This window comes from Vidua macroura, chromosome 4 (genome assembly GCF_024509145.1).
Source record: "Vidua macroura isolate BioBank_ID:100142 chromosome 4, ASM2450914v1, whole genome shotgun sequence".
NCBI classification, from domain to species: Eukaryota; Metazoa; Chordata; class Aves; order Passeriformes; family Viduidae; genus Vidua; species Vidua macroura.
The window spans coordinates 65,661,295-65,682,434 of NC_071574.1; the positions used below are offsets into that span (position 1 = coordinate 65,661,295).

The 21,140-nt window shown below is 40.7% G+C and overlaps 1 protein-coding gene across 1 annotated transcript; it reads left to right on the forward strand.

Annotated features, from left to right (window-relative positions):
* Positions 1-1,240: 1,240 nt before the first annotated feature.
* On the forward strand, positions 1,241-20,800 carry NELFA (negative elongation factor complex member A). Its single transcript, XM_053975519.1, has 12 exons — positions 1,241-1,312; positions 1,427-1,691; positions 8,650-8,821; positions 9,928-10,089; positions 10,998-11,087; positions 12,951-13,081; positions 13,252-13,321; positions 14,075-14,163; positions 15,015-15,126; positions 17,290-17,546; positions 18,567-18,666; positions 20,183-20,800. The coding sequence occupies exons 2-12, from the start codon at positions 1,440-1,442 to the stop codon at positions 20,365-20,367; spliced, it is 1,620 nt and encodes a 539-aa protein (XP_053831494.1). The 5' UTR covers positions 1,241-1,312; positions 1,427-1,439; the 3' UTR covers positions 20,368-20,800.
* Positions 20,801-21,140: the final 340 nt, after the last annotated feature.

Sequence of the window (21,140 nt, forward strand, 5' to 3'; positions counted from 1 at the left end):
ACCCAAGAGCTGCAGACACTCAGCATTTTGGATATCAGTAACATGAACCAAAAAAAAAAAAAACCAAAAAAAAAAAAAAAAAATCCCCCCCCCAAAAAAAAAAAACACCCCACCACAACTCCATGATGCCATATTTGAATTTAATAGTAAGAAAACCATTTTCACTGAAAGGGTAGTTAAGCATTGGAATAGGCTGCCCAGGGAAGCGGCGGAATCACCATTCCTGGAAGTGTTGAAAAGACTGGAGATGTGGCATTTGGTGCCATTTGGTGACACGGTTTAGCGGTGGCCGAGACAGTGCTGGGGTGGTGTTTGGATTCGGTGATCTTCGAGATCTTTTCCAGCCTGAAGGATTCTGTGACTCTACATTGAGGAAACACAGAGCACCTCGGCAACAATTGCTCTGCTCTCCCAGAGAAATCAGGTTGCAAACAACGTTTTTTAAAGGCGGAATGTTGTAAAGAAAACGCTTTCATTCAAAACCGTAGGAGAAAGAGATGACCGGAATCTGCTCCGCACTCTTTAGTTTCAACCAGAGACGCGCTAAAATGAACCGTTTATGCTGCACTTGAAAGCCCCCTGAATCTTCCGGGATTTAGGAAATTGATTTATTTTTCATATTTAAAAAACAACGAGCCGAATCGCTAGGGAATACGAATGTATGCGCTGCGGGTTTCTGCGCGCCTACCCCCTGTGCTACGGCCCCCGAGAGAACCTCCACCATGGCTGCAGCACCCCGCACGCCAATCTCCGGGGAAAATCATGGAGGCGATAGCCGGCCCCTCCTCCCCGTCAGAGGCAGCAGCTCGGCCGGGCTTCTCCGCCTCGCCCGAGCTGCTCTGGGCGGGCAGGGCTGGCAGCGCTCGAAGGAGCCGCGGGCCTGGCTGAATGCATTTTAAGCGGGCATTAGCGCCAGGGAGCGGTGCTGGGTGGGAACACGGGCCGGCCGCGGACGGGGCAGGAGAGGCGCGGAGGGAGCGGGGGGCCGCCCGACGGGGCGTGGGGGCTGTGAGGGAAGCAGACGTGGTGCTTGCGCCGGGAGGCGCGGGGGCCAACCCCCCTCGGGCAGGAAGCCCTGCCTCCAGCCCTGCCGCGGCTCGGCGGCCCGCTCGCGGTTCTCCTCCCATTTCTGCCCAGGAGGAGTCCGGGCGGACTGTGAGGGACAGTGAGTTGGGGCTGACAGAGGAGCTTCTCTACAGTGAAGCGGCGCCATCTCGCAGTACGGAAAAGCTCTGGCGGGCGCCATTTTGCATTTGGCCGAGAGATGAGAAGCGCCTTATTGCATTTCGCCTTCTGGGCGCCGCCATTTTAGGTTACGGCATAGCCTCCGCCTTCCCAAGCGCAATCTCATTGGGCGCCGCCATTTTGGCTTACGAAAAAGACGGCGACCCGCAGGGGTCCTCACCCCCTCCCTTCCTCCCTTTAGGTGCCTTCATAAAATGCCCGTCGAGAATCCCCTCTTTTTTCGCCCCGCTCCCAAGATGGCGTCGATGCGGGAGAGCGACACCGGCCTGTGGCTGCACAACAAACTGGGCTCCACGGACGAGCTGTGGGCGCCGCCGAGCATCGCCTCGCTGCTCACGGCCTCAGTCATCGACAACATCCGTCTCTGTTTCCACGGCCTTTCCTCGGCCGTCAAGCTCAAGCTGCTCCTGGGGATGCTGCACCTGCCCCGCCGGGCGGTGGATGAGGTGAGAGCCGGGTGGGAGTCGCAGCGAAGCGGGGCGCGCCTGTGTGTGAGGGGGAGAGGTCGGAGATGGCGTGAGGGGAGAAAGGGGGGCAGTGTCAGCACGACCTCCCCCGCCCGCCCTTTTTTTTTTTCCACACGGGGGCTGCGGGGAGGGGGGACCCCGGGCTGCCCGCGGGGCGAAGCCGAGCGGCCGCAGCCCCTCAGGGCAGGGACGTGTGCTAGGGCTGGTCCCCACAGCCTTCCCCGCCTCTCCCTCGCAGCCTTCGTTGGACGGGCAGGAATAAGTGAAGAAGGTCTCCCGACTCGGTGCTCGGTGTGAGGAAAAGCGCCGAGATTCCCCGCGATAAGGGAGTTGGAGTGGGAGCTTTGCTGCTGCTCCTCCTCTTCCTGCTCTTCGGGGATTCCCTGGTTGGCACTGGCCTTTTGAAAGCAGTTTGGACATGAAACCCACTGTGCGACCCACAGGGACTCATTGTGTGTGTTTTGGGTGCTTTTAAGGGAAGAGGGCTTTTCTGAGGCAGTGGTTGTGCGACGGCTAGGAGAGAGGCAGGATCGATTAGGAGCAGTCGTGTGTGTGTTCAGCTCCCTCCACTCCTTCCTTAGTACTGGCAGCTGTGTAGGTGTCACAGGTCGAGAATCTCGGCTTCAGGGAGGACAGCAGCAAGTGCTGAAACTTTAGGAGTGGAAGATCTGGGGTCTGCACTGAGCAGTGCTTTTCCCCACCCTCCTGCAGTCAGGTCTTGATTGGGGAAAATTGCCATGCTTTTTATTTCCCTCCCTTTACCTTTCTGGGAACAGCTGGTGCTTTCCTCTGTTGTCCTACCCCAGTTAATAAACTGGCAGGCTCGAGTCTGAGCTGGCTCTGCAGGCTTTTTCACTTGGCCCTGGACCATACCTCATCTGCACCTGGCTTATTCTTACCGGTAGGCAGCTACAGATGTTTGGGGCAATAGCTGGAGAATGTCTGGAAATCTTAGGTTTCTTCAGCCAGATTGGAGGAATTCCTCTCCTACTTCCATCATGTAAAGTAGTATTTCCTGGTAACAATCATGGAAGTGGTGTGGAGTTGGTTTTCACCTTCCTGTAGAGTATCCTCAGCTGTGCTTTCACCAGTCTCTTTCTTGGCTAAGATACAGCTGCTTCTTAAGCTTAATATACATGTACCAGGCAGGGTGTGGTATGTAACTTGGATTGATATGTGCTCAGTTTTTGTGCATTTCTAGGCTGAAAATGGGTAGGCATCACCTTCAAGAAATAATTTGGTGTACGTCAGTGTTTGTCTTGCCACATGCCTCTGTATGATTCTTCACTGTGTTACACTGGTGTCACTTCAAAAAAAAATTCTAGTTCAGCATGTTTATGCTAGTTTTTAAAGTATGATATTCGTGTTTCGTGCCTGTGCAGTGAACAAGCTGTCATCCTTGTGTGTGATAAATGAGGTCGTGTTCTGGACAAACAAAATAATCAAGGCCAGAAAGGGGGATGGGAGCTCGTGTGAACTTGTGAGTTTGCAAAATTCTTGTGACCTTAGTGTGAACATCCAAGTAGCCTGGAAGAAATTAGTATAGTTTAGAAAAATCAGTGGTGTTTTTAGATTGAAAAGAGCTTCAAAGAGCTTAAGGACCTTCATAAATAGCACTCATGGCAACTCTTTGAGGGAGCAGCATTCAAACGAACTGCAATAATTTGAAATGCTTCAAGAGTGTTCACTGGGTGAACGTTTTAAACCAAACCTGAGGAAGAGCTGCCTGCAGCTTTCCTGGATCTATGCTTGTGTTAGTCTATGTAGAGAAAAGCCAGTCCGTGTGCCTTTTACTGTGTACTTAAAGTGATCAGCTGTGTTCCAAATGTAAAGCTCTTGTTCCTGCTGTAACAAAATACTGTAGGATTTTTCAGTTCGGTAGAGTTCATTAATTCAATCATAAGCTTAGTCTTTTATTGTAAAGTGTTGATGCTTGATTGAGATCTACCCTTAGCATCTTTAATTGTTTCAGGAACATGAGATTTTTTTTGCCTTGAACTGGGAGAAGGGCCTTAAATAAAGGTTAAAATGGAAAAACTCCTGAGGCAGAAACCCTTAACATTGCCGGTAGGCCTATTATTATCATTACAGGCTTCCTTCTATGGATGGTAAAAATAGCTGATGTAACCAAACTGCTGACAGAAAGGACTGTTGTCTTATCAGATGCTCATCATTTGTGGTTAGTTTGCTAAGATAGTTTTATTTGTGTAGATTTGTCACCTAACTTAGTGTTTTAATTGGCATAGAGTACCTTGCACACAATATCCAGAAAATAGATCAATATGTCTGTGTCCAGAATGGCTGTGCTGTGCACATCTCTGCAGCAGCCTTTGCTTGTGTGTTGGGGAGTGCTGGAAGCAGTGCCTTCCTGCCAGGACAGGGTAGCTGTAGCTGCCTGGAAGTGAATTTCTTACTTGGAAATCACCCCCATGTCTGAAAATGATTAAACTGAACTATGAGAGTGCTTAATTATTGTCTTTGGAAAGTCGTATGTCTTTGCCATGCCATGTGCCAGTCTGTATCGATCATGTGCGAGAAGCATCGAGCTGGCATTTGGAAGCTTAATTGCATTGGAAAATGTATTGAATCAGCTTTGTAAAGCTTTGGGAATCTCAATAGCAGCTACAGGATATGTTACATGTTAAAAGATATTCCCCTCTCTAGATAACAGATTCAACTTAGTTATTTTCTCTTCAAAATATTTTTTTTCTGTATAGTTGCATTTTCATGAAAGCTTAGAATAACACGGAAACCATTTGGGAGCAGACACTTGAGTAAAAAGCAATGTGGGAATCAAGGAAACTGGTGGTATTTGGTTTAGAAGGGATTTAATTTCTCCTGGTCCTTTCTAAATCTCTATGAAAGCTTCAGTCTAGACAAGTGAATCTTCAGTGACCCCTCTTGAAAGCTCAGTCCTTCACTTAAGTGGTTTTATGCTCATATGTAATATCTTTCAATTTTCATAATGTTTTCATTCAACACTCCAAATACTACATAGATGTAAGTGACTTAATCCTCATAATACTCTTGTGGGACAGGTAATAAAACTAATTTTTTATCATGCTGTGAACCTCATTACTGCATGTTTGTTCCTGCTGACTAATAAGAATAATTTGCTTTCATTTTCATTTTAAATTGTGTCTTGTAGGCAGTTATCAAAAATTCCTTTCCCACTGTAATTCTCTGGGAAGGACTTGCAAACTCTTGAATCTTATGGCTTTTCATCTACTAATATTTTTCTAGATAATTGCACTTATTTGAAATGGTGCCTAAAGCTCAGCGTAGTGCTGACCAGAGTTTCAGTTGTGAATTTGGCAGAACTGTTATTTCTGTTTATTTTGCATATTCTTGTTAACCTGATTCACAATGGCACGTGCAAGCTTTCTTTTTATGCCAGTGTTTAATTTATTTGTTCAGGGTTAGACTGTGATGTTACAACCAAGTCTGGAACAAGGACTGTGCTTCTGTGCTCTCTGAATTTTCTTGAGAGGAGGATTCCTATCCTAGCAGGGACCTGCCTGTTTATTACAGTAGAAATTAAAACTCTTTCTTTGTGCTGTGCAAATGAGTAAGAGGGGACATGACACTTGCATTTCCCTCTGTGTTGAGAGCACACAGGCTGCTGTGCACTTTTCTGGCCTGCACTTAGAGTTCATAGTTTTTCTGTGATGTAAAATGGTATATTTTAATTCAATAGTTCCCTTGGCCACTTCAGCTCTTTTTCATGATTTAAATGCAAACCACATAGAACAGTGTGGTGATACAAACCTATCCTGGGTTTGTATTGTGTAAATATTAATATTGTGTTTTCAATCCAGTGCTTTTAGTTTCATGAAAATGCTCTATAATGAGCTACGTATTAAATACCATCTTTTCTATAGCCTCAGACAGACTGAAGCTTCATTTGATTTATTAGCCAACTGTTGATACAGTTGCCTAAAAGTATTGTCATACACATTAGTTTAGGCAGAATACAAAACAAATAAATGTGAAATATTTGCAAGTAGTCATCTTGGAGCTGTCACTTTGTGTGTTACTTGTAATACTTCCTTTTAAATACCTTCCCACAGTCCTGTTTGTCCTTCCTGCACAGCCATTATTAATCTGCCTGTGTTCCCAGACACTTCCCATCCTGCCTGATCCCTACTTGCTCCATGTTTCTAGTCATGGCCTATGCTTTTCCTTGTGTGCTAGCAAGCTGATAAAAATACTTAAGATCCTTAAGTTTTAGATGAGAAAGACACTGGAACATGTTACATCAGATCTTGACATTCATGCTTAACAAGATGCTGGTTGGAGCTGATGAGAGCCTTAATGACCCAGTGTTGAAATAATAGACAATTAAGAATTAGTGATTATGGCTGTGCCCTGTAAAGTAACAGGAAAACTGCATGTAGGATTCCCTGATGAGTTGCATTTCATGCATTCTCAAAGCATAAATGAAATGTTTCTTTTCAGCTGCCAGTTGAACAGTGAAGTGGGAACATGTATTTAAATTGCCATTTGAAGACAAACCTGAGTCAAAACTCGAATCCTGGCTTGTTAAATGCAAAGCCATATTCAGGCAAGGTCTCTGGTTAGCTCACAGTACTTGTTAGTGTGCTTTGCTTCCCTGTGTGTGATAGTGACTGTTATTTCACCATGTTCTTTCTGTCATGAGGCCTTGTGATAATGTTATTTGCCCCATGCCAGGCAAACAAATTGTTTCTGGGCTCCTTTCTTGAAGGAACCAAAACCTTGTTAAGCAGTGGGTTTTGGCATAAATAGGCTGCCTGAACTTTAACCCTAAGAACAGAGGGGATGCAATGTGCCCAGACCAGAGTTCTACAAGAACTTTCATAGTATAGGCATGTAGCGCTGTAGCTCTATTTTTGGTACAAATAGGAGTTTTGTAAAGTAGATATGAAGGGTAAATTGTGAGGATGCAAGAGACATTTTTCCTCTAGCTATTGCCTGACTTTGCTTTGATGAAGGAAATGACATTCTGTACACTTACCTACATTAGTGGTGTCAACAGAAAAGCTTGTAAAAGCTATGAATTCATCAGCTCTTCTGGGATGTTTTAGGTGTTTTTTGTAAATCAGTACCTTGATTCCTTTAGGACAGATAAAAGAACAAAAGACTTTGCTTTGATAGTATTCACAGTCATCCTCTTCCACTGCCTAAGTGACTTTTGTTAAGGAGTTTAGGGTTAGAATAGAGAGGTGGACGAGTGTGTGGAGGTTCTGGTGGGGTTATGTTTACTGAGGAATAAATGAGCAATGGAGAACCAGCAAAGACTAGAACCTCAGAAATTGATTCTGTCCACTGGATAAGCATTGGTTAAATTTGACAGGACATTAATTACACAGTGTGTGCTCCTGGTTATGTGCTCAGTTTAATCCAAAGCAAATCAGTGGCACTGCTAAGGTGGGAACTGGCCCATGTAGTGTCCTATTCCTGCTCCCCTCTGTGATCTGGTGTTTGTGTGACTGCAGTCAGGCACTCTAAGGAGCTGGTCAAGCTTAAAGCTACAGAGGTGCTCATTTTGGAGTGATGCAGTTTGTTTCACAAGCATATTATGTGTGAGCCCTAAAACATGCAGGGGGTAAAGGACAAACGGGCTCTGGAGTGGACTTGTAAACCCTTCCAAAGTGAGAGGGCAATAACATTGTGCAGATGAAAGGACTTGAGAAATGTCAATGTTTGTTTGCCTCTGAGCTTTAAAAGTGGATGGGAGAGAAATGCAGAGCAGAATTTTAACTTATATTTCTTTTATTTAGAGTTGTATGCGTAGAGTAAGTTTATTTTATTAAACCTTTTCATATAAGAGTGCTTTAAATAAAGGGAAAGAAACAGCATGAAGGTGAAGATGAGTCTCTTGCTTGTCTTCCTGTGTTCAGAACCATGACGACTGTAACTAAGCTATATGTACCACAATGGGTGGTGAAAAATCAAAATGAATGTATTTCCTTATACTTGCTTGTACATTCTTCAGTGTTAATACAATGCAGATAGAGTATGGTAAACTACTTTGTGTGATTTTACTGTTGTGTTTTGTGGCTTGTTAGACACACTGAATATCTCAAACATCTTAGTTTGCTGAAGCTAATATGATCATGCTTACATGAAAATTTACTTAGAAAAAAAGAAAGTTCAGTCTTGGGGGGTTTATACTTACTTGTGAATGAAGTAAACCCCTGACTGTAGTCACCTTGATTTTCGTATCGTAGTGCCAACAGATATGTTGGTCAGTAAGTAGAAAAATGCAGTAATTAAAAAAAAGTTAAAATGAAACTTAAAATTTGCTTCATTTATTTTTTTTGCATTTTTCAAAATAGAAAAATAACTTTTTTCTGACTACAGAAACTTTGGGTAGATGGAAAATCTTGTTGCTTTTGCCATGTTAAGAGGGCTATGTTTACTTCTGTAATACACAATATTTTGTGAAATGATACAGTATTGATTAGGTTATTTTGGCCTCAGCTTAAGTAATATTTTGAAGACAATTATGATGCAGATACATCTCTCTGTGTAATTGTGCTGTAGGCTGACAAGGGGCGCATCTTCATTTAGGTGCCTGTTCCAAATAAATTGTATTTGCATATTCCCATCACGGATGGGAAGGTGTGGGTCCACAGGGAGTAAAACAGAAGGAGACAGTAATGTAAAATTTGGCTGCTGCTTTTAAAAATGCCCAGTGCTAAACAAAGCTTTGAGATGCCAAAAGCTCAAAACAAACTTGGGTTAGATTGGCTGAAAGCAGTATAAAAAAATTACCTTGGTTCATTCTTTGCTTGGTTCTAGAGTTAATGTATAACTGTGTGGAAACAGTTTCCCTCTTCCCTCCCCCAGTAGCAAAACATTGTGCATGTTTGTATCTTTTTAAAATAAATCCAACTATAACCTGTTTAAAACTGTTTCCAATTGGTTGATTTTCTTTTTCTTTTTTTGTTAGATGAAAGGGGCACTGACTGAAATTATCCAGCTCGCTACCTTGGATTCAGACCCCTGGGTCTTAATGGTAGCTGATATTTTAAAATCCTTTCCAGATACTGGCTCCCTTAACCTTGATCTTGAAGAACAGAATCCCAATGTTCAAGATATTTTAGGAGAGCTTAGAGAGAAAGGTAAGCATTTTCTGTTGGTGAAAATTGCAGGAATGTGGTGCCTTTTTTTAGGAATAGCCTGTCATTTCACAGGCAGCCTTGCTGTCTTAAAGTAGAGATACAAGAACAAGCACTGTCTTGTCTCTGAACTACCACAGTTCATGACCTGGAATGTTACTGGACTGGGAACTGTGGTATTTGAGGAATGGTAGCTTCTTAAATTATCTTTTCACATATAATCAGAATTTAATGTCAGTTATTGCCCGGAGTGTGAGGGCAGCACAAAAGTTTGTGTGGACTCATTAATATCACAGGCTGTGCTGCAGCTTAGTCAGTAAAGGCTTTTTCTATGTTGCTCTGTCTCCCATTTGTGGTATCCAAGATGACAGCAAGTCTCTGTCTTGTGTGGAAGCACCACCACTGTCCTGGGCAGGGTCTGCCTCTGCTGGAAGTGTCTGGACAGCAGGTGCTAGGTGCTGGAGGGTGGCTGATCTCGGGAAGAATTGTGCTGCTGCTGGCCAAGTAGCTACAGATTGCCCAGCAGCTGAAAATACGGGGTCAGGCACTTGCACAGTTGCTGCTTCAAGCAGTAAATAGTGATGCAAAACTACTCCTACTCCAGTGGGTTTATTTTAGCACATTGTCTAGAAAAAGCCCTCGGGCATCCATGGACAGACACAATCTCGGGGCTGGAGATTGCAACAGAACGATAATTAAACGACTCGGAGGTGGAAACACTTTGTTTTCTTTCTATAAACAAATTATTATTTGTCTATACACACTTGTGATTTGGATTTTTATTCAGTAGTTTGGTTTTCATGTGTAATTTTTAAGGAATCTGAGAATTCAAAATTTTTATCTGTTTTTTGACAATAGCAGCATACTTAAGATACCTATAATTTGACTAGGTATAATTAAAATGGAAGCTTTTATGAAGCTAATGGGAAAACCAAACATACTAATAACTGGTTTTATATTGTGTAATAATTGGAACTAAAGTACTCCTGGTGTTTATACAAGTAATCTAAAATTTAAAACCACCTGTACAGTCTAGTTGTAAAATGTTTTGTCATTAGCTGCCAAAGAGGTGCTAATACCCCTGTGTGCTGTGTTAACTCTTTATGCAGTAAGTGAATGTGAAACTTCAGCTATGTTGCCGTTGGAATGCCAATACTTAAACAAAAATGCCTTGACAACACTAGCTGGGCCACTTACTCCCCCAGTGAAACATTTCCAGCTGAAAAGGAAACCTAAAAGTGCCACTCTCAGAGCTGAACTCTTGCAGAAGTGTAAGTAGTATTAAGATTGTGTACAAATTAAATGGTGAAAGGACAAATTCGGTATATTCAGTCTCATCCACCAGAATTGTGATCCACATTAAAATTTTCTATTACAAGAGCTTTCCTGGATGAGGATGGACTGATGTGTGGAAGAGCAGGTGCAGGTCATTCCAGCCAGGGTTGCATTGAAATGCTAATATTGATTTAAATGCTCTTCAGATTTCAAGGCATACAAAGAGCTGTAGCTTCATAAAGCAATATAGGTCCTCTCCTGGGTATATGTAAGAGTCAGTTGGGAAGACTTCTGAGCACAGCTTTGGGTAAAGCTCCTGAAGCAAAAGTAAAATGAGGACAGTTTTATTTTGTCATGTGCTTTTGGAGCAGAGAGCAAGGGTTGCTAATTAATGCTTTCTTTCACTCAGGATGGCTGTATAGGGTATAAAAACCAAGAGGGTTTTCTCTTAACAAAAGGCAGCATATGTGTACATGTATGTATTGGGAGCTGGTTGAAATAAGTGATCTTAAAATAGTTTACTGCAGCTGCTGTTCTGTTGCAGCAGCTTGATGCTTTCTTGCATGTAACTTGAGTTGGTCTGGTTAAATACAAAACTTGGAACTTTTCATAATGTGTCATATAACTTTTAAAAATTATTTAAATTTCTACTGAGTAAATTGCCTAGTCTGGTAATTTCTTTTAGCTTAGGCCACCTTGTCCATTGCATAGTCGTATTGACTTTGCATTTTCTCCAAAAACTGTGCTCAGTTTGCATAAATGACCTCGGTTTTAATTAAAATATAATTCTTTGCTGGTATTCCTATCTCTTTATGTATTAGTTAATAACATTTTATGTAAGAAGCAATGTGTTGTATATTTTCAGCACTAGTTCTGTAATAACTAAAGACATTTTTCCTTTTAGCAACAGAAACTGCACAACAGCTCAAGAAGACTGCAGGAGTGCCTTTCCATGCCAAAGGCAGGGGACTGGTCAAGAAGATAGATACAACAAGTATGGCTCACTTTCATCAGTTCTCAGAAAGAAAACCAGATAAAGTAGCTTTGATGAAGAATAAAATTACCATCTGTTTTTTATGAAAGCTTAAATATTTTTTTTTGAAGCAAAGGATTTCTCCCTTTCTGCCTCCCTCTCTCCTGATACTTAAATATTTCTGACATGTCTTGTCAGAAAGAACAACACTGTGTGGGGTTTTTCAAATGGCAAGTATATCTGCCATGCTTCTAAAGTATATGCAGTTAAATCATGCCTATAGACTTTGATAGGAATTTAATTTGCATCACTCCAGGAATAACTCCTGACTAAGCCATGTTGCTCCAAAAGAGAGCAGAGTGGATCACAGTAGTCTGCTGTGCTCTTTGAAATGCTGTGAAGTAGATTGAAACTATCTTGTATTTGTATAATTCTGTCTGGAGGAAGAAGAGGAGACAGTGTGTTCTCTGCAGCCAAGGCTGAGCAGTGATTTCTACATGGCAAACCTGTAGAATGATCCTTCAGCTTTGTATTAATGAATTTCAGCTGTTTGCTGAAGTTCCTGAACTGCTTGAATTTTTCAAATAAGGTGTGAGAAGAGGGTTTAAAATTAGTTACATACTCTTAAGTCACTGCACAGGTATAACATTCCTGGCCACCAGTGATGCTAAGGTGTGAACCTTTGAGTGATTTCTTGGTGTTGTGGGTGGAAGCTATGAAGTACTTCGAAGTACTTTGTGTCGATGCTATTTAAGATGTGGCTTTGAGGGCTGAAGTTTGGCCTTGTGTTCATGCAGGAAATGCAAAAGGTCTAGTTATAATTTGAACTAAAATTTTTCCATTATAGAAAACAACTGTTAGTTCTTGGCATTCTGTGTTGCTGTTGAATTACTAAAGCCAGTTCTTAGACCTGGCCTTTAGAGCCAGTTGGCCTTTACTTTAGAAACAGGAGTTGGGGATCCACTGAGGTTTGCTCCACTGAAAGGTACTCACATGGGTCAGAACATTGTCCTATGATGAAAACATTTTCAGTACAACATTTAGAGGGATACAGAGTCTCTAAGCTCAAACTGAAGTTCTCTGTTTATCTTCAATTTACAGGGCAAGCTGAGATTGTCAGGAAGCTCAAAGACCTGATAGATCTGTATATGTATCCCATATCTTTTAACAGTTAAAAGATTGCTGTGTTTAGTGGTAGCATTAAATGTGAGGTAGAAGGGCAGCATCATAGAGTTGGGAAGACACAGATGCTTACAGGTGTAGCTCATGCTGCTGAGTATTGAGACAGCAGGTGTTCTGTTTGCACCATAGACCCAGACTGGTCCTCCTTCTTGTGCAAACAGCAGCTCTAGATTTTCATACCCCTGTGTGAGGCAGTAACTCGCCTTTGCAGTACATCATGAGCCCTTAGCCCTGCAGAAGCTTGGCTAAGTTTTTTGGTTAAATACAGTTTTATCAAGTAATTTGATTGTGAAAACCAAAGAGCAACTTTGGCAATAATTGGATTCAAAAGATCTATATATTGTTTTACAAGTTCAGAGTTTATTTTTTACAAGTAAGGAAAGCATCTGTGTGTATAGGAAAAGCAGACTTTGTTAGCAGTGCACCTGTTTGATTACTTCATGTAGAATGGGGTTGCAAGCATTGGTCAGAGATTGGCCCTTACTCCTTTTTTGAAAAGTAAAACCTCATCTGACCTTTGAGGTGCATGTAGTATTATAGCCAATTCCACATTAGAATATTAATGTTTATTATAAACATTTTAATTTAAAGGGTAAATAGTGTGTGCAATAAGAAGGGGAAGAGCTGAAAAACTCATTAAGGCATTTTTCACAACCAGTTAAACACGTACTTCAGTTGTTGCTCTCTTTGCTCTTCCCTAAGCACCACTCAAAGGAATACCAAAACAAGCTCCCTTCAGGAGTACTTCAGCTCCCAGTGTTTTTAGTCCTTCTGGAAACAGAACTCCTATTCCTCCTTCAAGAACACCTTTGCGCAAAGAAAGAGGAGTAAAGGTAGGTACACTCCGTGTTTTTCTGCTGAGGTCTCTTCTCTCACCTAAAGTGAATTTCTCTTGCTGCTTTGAATCAATAAATTAAAGGAAAAAAACCTGAGGATGATATTTAGAGATAAACTACATGCATTTAGCAAAGATTATTAAGTTCTCTGTGGTCTTTCTTTTTAGCTTCTAGATATCTCTGAGCTGGATATGGTAGGTGCTGGCCGTGAAGCAAAGAGAAGAAGAAAGACATTAGGTTGGTACAACATTCTACTTACAAAGTCTGTCAGTGCACCTGCAAATAGGATCAAAATTTGTAGTACCATCTTGTTCTTAATTTGCTAAAGCTTAGCCTGAGCTAAACTTTAAAAAATTAGGGGATGTGGTACCAACCAACCCAAACAGATTTCAAGGAGCATTTTCACTTGTTTCAGTGCTCCTACTCATATTGCCTTGGCCTAGGTAATGTAACTAACTCAATCATGTGAAAGGATTGAGGTAATCAGTTGTGCTTTGGGCAGCCCATAGGTGTGTGACTAGCTTCAGTACTGGAATTTTTCTGAGTTATTTTCATCTGTTCACTTCTACTGACTGTATGGCCATGTAAATTAGGTGAAAGTAATATTGAAAAAATTTATAGGGTAGTGCCCTACTTAACCATATCAAGATACACTATGCAGCATATTTGTCCTAAAACAATTTTTTGTGTTTGTCACAAAAAAAGAATACCACCTCAGAACAAAACCATAATTGCAATTAAAGTGTTGCTTGGGCTTTCATACTTTCTAGTTTCAGATTACTCAGTTACTGTATCCTGTACATTGTTGTTCAGTTCATTATTTGGTTCATTATAAAACTATGTTTGGAGATTACTGTATCTATTTCAGCATATACCTCTTCAAGCATATTTTAGCATACTTTGAGAAATACATTTTTATGTCTTTGTTTAAAAATTATATTCAATATTTCTGACAAAATGTTTGGACTCACTTGTGTTTTTATGCAATAGATACGGAAGTTGTGGAAAAGCAAGCCAAAGAAGAAACAGTAGTAGAAAATGCTACCCCAGATTATGCTGCTGGCCTTGTATCTACACAGGTAAAACCAAGCAAAATCAATCAAACAAAAACCAGCCAGTCAAAAAAAAAAAAAAAAAAAAAGAAAAAAAAAGAAAAATAGTCTTGACATGTGCTATTCTAAACCACTTAAACACTGTAATGGTATTTTACTTACTTGTTGAAACATGTCTCTTTATGTAAAATTTCTTTCATCATTTTTTCAAAATTCCATTATATTTTCACCAAAGAAAGAGCAAACCTGTTGCTAGAAGTCGTTCAGTCAGGGAGAGGAAGAACCAGTCATGTGTAGGCCTTTTTCTTCCTATTTCAGATACAGCATATTAGAAACTACGGTGCAGCTTTGTCTCCTCAGTCAGGATGTAGGTTCTACAAGAATGTCCTGCCCTTGCTTTTGAGTGAGAAACTGTGTTGGGCATGTGTGACAAGCCAAGGCCTAGATGGCATCAGTCATGTTGGTGTTGACTGCCTGTTTCAGTGGGAATGACATTTTTGCCTGTGCTGTTACTGCTGCCTTCTGCTAACCTATGTCCCAGAGGCCTTTGTGTTCTCCTGGGTGATACCCTAGTAGGCTGATGCCCATGGATGAACATGATTCTGCTTGCTAGTGGTGAAGAGCATGTTTCCTCTGGCAGATGACTTAATCCTAGAGTGCAATTCTTCATAGAGTGACATCTGCACAAATTTCTAATGTTTGAATTAGAAAGTCAGTGTTGAACAGGTTGTTAGGTAGGACTCCTAACAGAGGAGTCTGCAGTTAAGTTCCCAAAAGGAATATCTTAGTAAAACTAATGCTGAAGTTGTATTTAAAATGTAAAAACAGCCCATGAACACTTGCAGTGTGGCTTTAATGCTTTCTTTTCTGTTCTGTAGAAACTTGGCTCGTTGAACAATGAGCCTGCACTACCTTCTACAAGTTATTTACCTGCTACCCCCAGTGTGGTGCCATCTTCCTCCTATATCCCAAGCTCTGAAACACAGCCAGGTAACAGACACTTCTTTGCTCTTGGGACCTGATAACTGCAACTCTGTACAGCTTTACTGCCTGGTTGCTCTTTTATTTACAAACCTCAACTTGAGTGAAACTCCACCTTAGCAATATAAAATCCACTGCAAGACTCCAGCCTTTGAGTTTGGGGAAACCAGACATATCATTTAACCTAAGTAAAGAAAATAATTGTTGGCTCTAAATTTTTAGAGTGACTGCTAGGTAAGTCAAGTAAGTGAAACCATTTCCTGATTTTTTTTTTTTTTTTTACACAGTAATAGAAAATCCAGCTTTTGTAATCCCCAGAGTAATCAATATAAGTCTGAAGTATATTCCATGCGCACACATGCTAGTACATACAAAACAGTTGCTTTCAGAAGTCAGTTTTATTTCTAGAGGCAAGTGCATATTGCCTTTCACACAGTTTGGGATTAAGCCAGCCATTTTTCTTCTACCTTTGTTTAACAAAGATAATAGGTGATCTACTGCATATTTTGAAAAGTGCTGTTATTTTCAATTCTAGAAAATTGCCAATAGTAAAAAATAGTTTGTACAAGTCCTTTTTTCCTACAGTTTTATTTTAACCAGCTTGATTTTATTTTTCCTTCCCTGTTGTGTGTGAAGTCTTTAAAGAAATGTATCATTTTGTGCTGACAGATGTGCATGACTGGGATTAATTACCAGATCTGTCCATTAACAGAGAACCAACATTTCAGTTTAATACATTATTTTTACTTGTGAACTGTGGCATTATGGGCACTATAGAAAACTGCATAGATGCAAGACCCAGTCATTTCATATGGCCTCAAAACAGTTCAGAATCTCTCTGAAGGTCTGTGCACATCTTTCTCTGGCAGAAAATTGGCATCTCTGGAAGGAATGCAGCCAAGAACACAGCCGTGTCAGCAGCTATAGTACTATTTTCCAGAGTGTTGGCACAGTGTTCAGCAGCAGGAAAAGTCTAGTTTAAAATTCTCTATTCTGTACTTTTTCCTTTAGGAGTATGGAGTATTTAGCTTTTCTTAGGGACCAGGAACATAAAACTGTTTGCTTGATATAAGATGCAGAGAGAAGATCCACAGAATTGGCCTCATATAATCTGAGGTTGCATAATTAAGACATTACTTCATGAAAGTCACTTATTCTGACAAGAGACAAAGCCAGTAATGAAACTTGTAAAGGAATAAGGAATAACTCATACTGCAAATGTTTATCCTCTCAATTGTTCCACATCTACTGAAAAATACCAGTATTGCTAAACCCATTGCCGTGTCTGTGCCAAGGTGGAGAAACACAGATATCTCATTTCTTAAAATCTGCTCTAAGGGGCATCAGTGTAGCTCTGATCCATGTCTGCCTGTAGTCTTCTGTGAACACAGTGTAAACAGATCAGATTAAAGCTCATGAGGTTTGTGAAGGGTGCTTGAGCAGCTGTGCCTCTGTCCAAGAGCTGCAAAAGAACATGGATAGTGTCCACTGGGTAATTACCACTGGACAGATGGTAACTTGTGTGGTCAAGCTGCTGTGATTTCATGAGTTGCCTCCAACTGCAGCCAGGTTTGCAATAGTATGACTTCCTTATTGCAGGTGAATGGATCAGCTTTGAGAAAGAACAGTTAAGCCTTGTGGGGTTTTAACTTCTAGCAGTTAGTGTTTAAATAATGAGTGATTTGTGAAGACTGCGTTTAATTCTGACATCTGCTAAAGTATACTTGTATTTTCAGTATCTTAATGATACTTCCTTTGAAAGCTGCTGCTACATTAGGTAAAGACTGATGAAATATTTTTTTACTTGCTCTATGTAGTAGTGCAGAACTATTCTGTAGGATCAGAGTACAGTTGTTATAGCTATATTAAACTGAAACTGCAATACTTACTTTTCAGTTTATAAATTGGATATTGATTAAACATCAAATTTGATGCTAAATATAGTGTATCCATATGAAACAGCTAGTTACTCTGTTGTCTGATTATTTCTAAAGATAATTGAGTGCAAAGAGCATTAGCTCTTAGCTTTTTCATATGGCTATTAGATGGCATATTGAATCATGGTGCTAAAATGGGATCATCAGAGAATTTAGTTTTCTTTAAAGGCCACTGGTGATGCTAATCCCTATTTGTGGATAATAATGTTTTAACTGTCCTGACTGGTTTTTGCAGCTGGTTCTGCACGAGAGGCCTTGCAGACCAACAGGCAGACGGAAGAGCCTGCAGCTCCAAATGCTACTACAACTCTCCCTGCACAGTTCAAACAAAGAACACCCATGTACAACAGTAACGCTAATCCCCCTGCAGCTACACCTACCTCACCCCTTACACCCACCACACCTCCTGCCATCTCCCCTGCGGCACAGGCACCACAAGTGGCCCCCCAAACTCAGCAGCAGCCACCACCGAAGAAAAGCCTCTCTCTCACAGTAAGTGAAAACAGATTCTTTCTGACTGATGGTTTTGATGTGGATTGGATCTCGTTTGTATGTTGGCATTTCTTAGCCTTTGGATTATGGAGTGGTTGAGGCTGCTTTTTTATAACAAAAGATTACAAAAATACTTTGTGGTTTAGCATTGCTGTCTTAATGTTATTCACAACGTTTTTAGTTGTGCAGTGTTAATGTTGCAGTAAGATGTCATTAATTAATGCTGTTTGTTATGTAAAATAATGTGTTGCTCATTATAAAGAATTTTGGGAGAAAGGTGTATTTCCAGCAGAAATTGCCCAGCCAACTGCACATAATATAAATTCTTTTCCTTTAAACCAATATAAATTGGTTTAAATTATCCTGACATGGCTGTAGTAGGAGAAAATACATCAATAAATTATTTTAAGGTGAAAGATTTTATTTCTCATCCTCCTCATTCCCCCATTACACATTTTTCAAAGCCTGGGAGTGGGGATATATTTTGAAACTTCCTACTCCTGGTGCTTTGTGCATGCTTGGAGTTCAAGATGTAACTGATCAGAAGACTTTGCTAAGCACATGTGTAAGCCTGGCTTGCAAGATCTGAACTTTAGCAAGCTGGGTGACTTCTTCTTTTCAGTACCTCTATTGTATTTATTAAAGGAAAAGAAATCCTCTGAAATTATGGGAAGCCTGGGTTTGTTGGATTGTAGAGAAAGCATTGGATTATTTTCTTTTTTCTCTAATGTCATAAAGGACACAAAATGGGTAACACAGACATTAAGCCTCTCACATGTTTCTGTAACAATTTGAAGGTGGGGTGTTTTTTTCAATGTCCTGAGTTCAGTTGTCACTGCTGTGCATGTTAGGTATAAATATTGCAGAGGGGAAGCCTTGAGGTTAGAATGCCTTTTTTGTTAACTTTTTGTAGGTCCTACAAACTTTCGCCTTATTCTTTTATGCTCATCTGTGGGTATTAATGTGGTCCCTGTTGGCAGTTTTTCTCAACTGAATTGACATTTATTTTGTCTGTTACAGAGGGAGCAAATGTATGCTGCACAGGAAATGTTCAAGACTGCAAACAAAGTTACAAGGCCAGAAAAGGCTCTTATACTTGGATTCATGGCAGGATCCAGAGGCATGTATTGATACTAATTTAGCTTGCTTCTGAATACACAAATCTGAAATATAGCCCAACATTTCTAAATGTGCATATGAGTGTGCATTGCTTTAGCTTTGTCTGTATGTGTTGGACTCTTTGCTTTACATTGAACTCCACATACTTTTATGAATTATAGTTCTAACTACCTGGAAATGGGTCTTTAGGGTCCATTTCCACTAAGTCAACTGGTCTGTGAGAAAAGCTGCTGACCACAATATAACTGAACTCACTGTAGAATCATGGCTTAGGGTTGAAGAGAAATATGGCAGCTGGTAAGCTGTGAATAAAGTGGTTGGGTGCTACTGCTCTGCCTAGAGGGCCAGGGAATGTAAATTCTTTTGTGGCCAGTTGATGTACCAGTTGGGTAGTACAGAACCTCTTGCTAATTCCTTGCTTTAGAAACTGGCAACTGTTATCTCAGAGACTTTAGATGACAACTGGTGCTGTGAATCACAGGGAGATAAGCTGTCTCATAGCTGGATCCTGTTATGTACTGGCCTTGATAGACCAAAGCTGTTTTACCTAGAAGATTATTGGATGAGAAGGGGCTTAAGAGTCCTTAAGTGAACTCCATCATCTGTACTAGCTCTGGTTTCTAATTCGGTATTTGGGGGATCTTACCACCAGAGTCCTCTAGCCTAAGTGTGGTTCATGCATTTGGAGTAATGCAATACACTAGTGAGAATGACCAGAGCAGAGTTACTGTGGTGATCTCTGAGCTTTAAGGTATTTTGGTGCATCTTGCATTAATGACAGTGTTTTCAGTACTCGATGCTACTTCAAATTGCACTGGGAGGCTGTACTTTAATATCTACACAGACAGCTTTTTCTAATGCAAGGTAAAATAATATTTTGGAAGTCTGTGTGATATAGATTCACGTATACATATATAGTAAAGTAAATATTAATATGAATTCCTTCAGTAATAATGTCAGCACCTTCTGAAGGTTTGATAAATAACTGCCAACTGCTATTCTTGAGCATCATTCCAAGTAACATTTAAAATTTCTACTGGCATGGGCCTGAGTCTGGGACACATGGTTTCAGTGAAGCTTTTTGGGCTTCTTTAACAGCTAAAAATTCTTGAGGCATTTAACTACAAAATGTCTCCCAAGTAATGTAACTCTGGTAGTTCAGGTTTACCAACTCCATTTAAATATAATCTTCTCTTCTGACTTTTGAGGTAGAGAGAAATTACACTGGCAGGCTTTACTCCCTCTTTTATTGTTCTTCCAATTATGTTAGCCTTGAGCTTTGTCTTTTGGGGTCTGGTTTTGTTATTTTTAAAACTCGGTCTCAGGAGTATGGAGGGAGGAAAATCTTTGTCTGTGGTTTGCTCAGCTTTGGGTTTGAGAGTTGTTTGTGTTTTGTGGGGGTTTTTAATTTATTTTTTTTTTACTAATATATAATTTAATTAATTTTGTCTAATATACTGTTGTCTATACTAATATATGTTGAAATGTGTAACGTGTTTCTCTTCTTGTTTCTGCAGAGAATCCTTGCCAAGAGCAAGGTGACATCATCCAAATTAAACTTAGTGAACATACAGAAGATTTACCAAAGGCAGATGGCACGGGCAGCACCACTATGTTGGTTGACACAGTCTTTGAAATGAACTATGCTACTGGTGAATGGACCAGATTCAAGAAGTACAAACCTATAACTAACGTTTCCTAAGAGATGCAGCAGCAGCAGACTGGACCAAATCAAGTTTAGAGTCAACCAGCTCATAGAGTATGTCAACTGTACAAAATGGCATTCATGTGTACATTTCTTACTACCCTTCAGAGTAGAAGCTGTGCTCTTCAACCAAACTCAGCTCAGTGAACACAGAAGTGGTTGATGGTGTCAAACTCAAATATTTTTTTTATAAATCTTGGGAGAGGGAAAGATGATCTTTGGGGGGGGTGGGGGGACATTGTTGGTGTGTTTTTATTCAGGATGATGTCTTGGAAGTTCAGGATGCTGAAAAAGGAGATCACAGCTGAAAGGTTACAGATGGGAGCAGTTCACTGCTAAGTACCAGAAGAGAAGACTACTGCACAGTCACTCATGGTTTACTGTTAACTGAGGGCACAGATCTTTATTATAAAAACATTTTCTTTGGCAACATGAGTTCTGTCATAAGAATGGATGTTTGAAGCACCACAGGTCGGTAATTGATAATTTTGTATTTCAGCTGCAGTATAACTATTGCAGATGGTAGATGTCAGTGTCTAAAGGTACCCACTGTATGTTTAGCTTACTTATGCTTGGGTCATAGGATGAAATTGAGCAGCTTTATTTTAGCAGTGGGAACAAAGCAACATGGACCCCCTTATGCATCCAAAGATCGCTTTATTGTAGAAATTGCATCCTTTTAAACCTTTAATCTCAACCTGACATAACTGAAACCAAACTGAGACCTATCAGAACTTAACAGAAAGAAGGCACCCATTGGCTGGCTCAGC

What these genes read in the sequence shown, in the direction of transcription:
- NELFA (XM_053975519.1), top strand. Translation starts at nt 1,440, where the DNA reads ATGCCCGTCGAGAATCCCCTCTTTTTTCGCCCCGCTCCCAAGATGGCG. An exon ending in CCCGCCGGGCGGTGGATGAG is followed by an intron (nt 1,692 to 8,649) that starts GTGAGAGCCGGG and finishes TTTTTTTGTTAG; the next exon opens with ATGAAAGGGGCACTGACTGA. An exon ending in CTGGCCTTGTATCTACACAG is followed by an intron (nt 14,164 to 15,014) that starts GTAAAACCAAGC and finishes TCTGTTCTGTAG; the next exon opens with AAACTTGGCTCGTTGAACAA.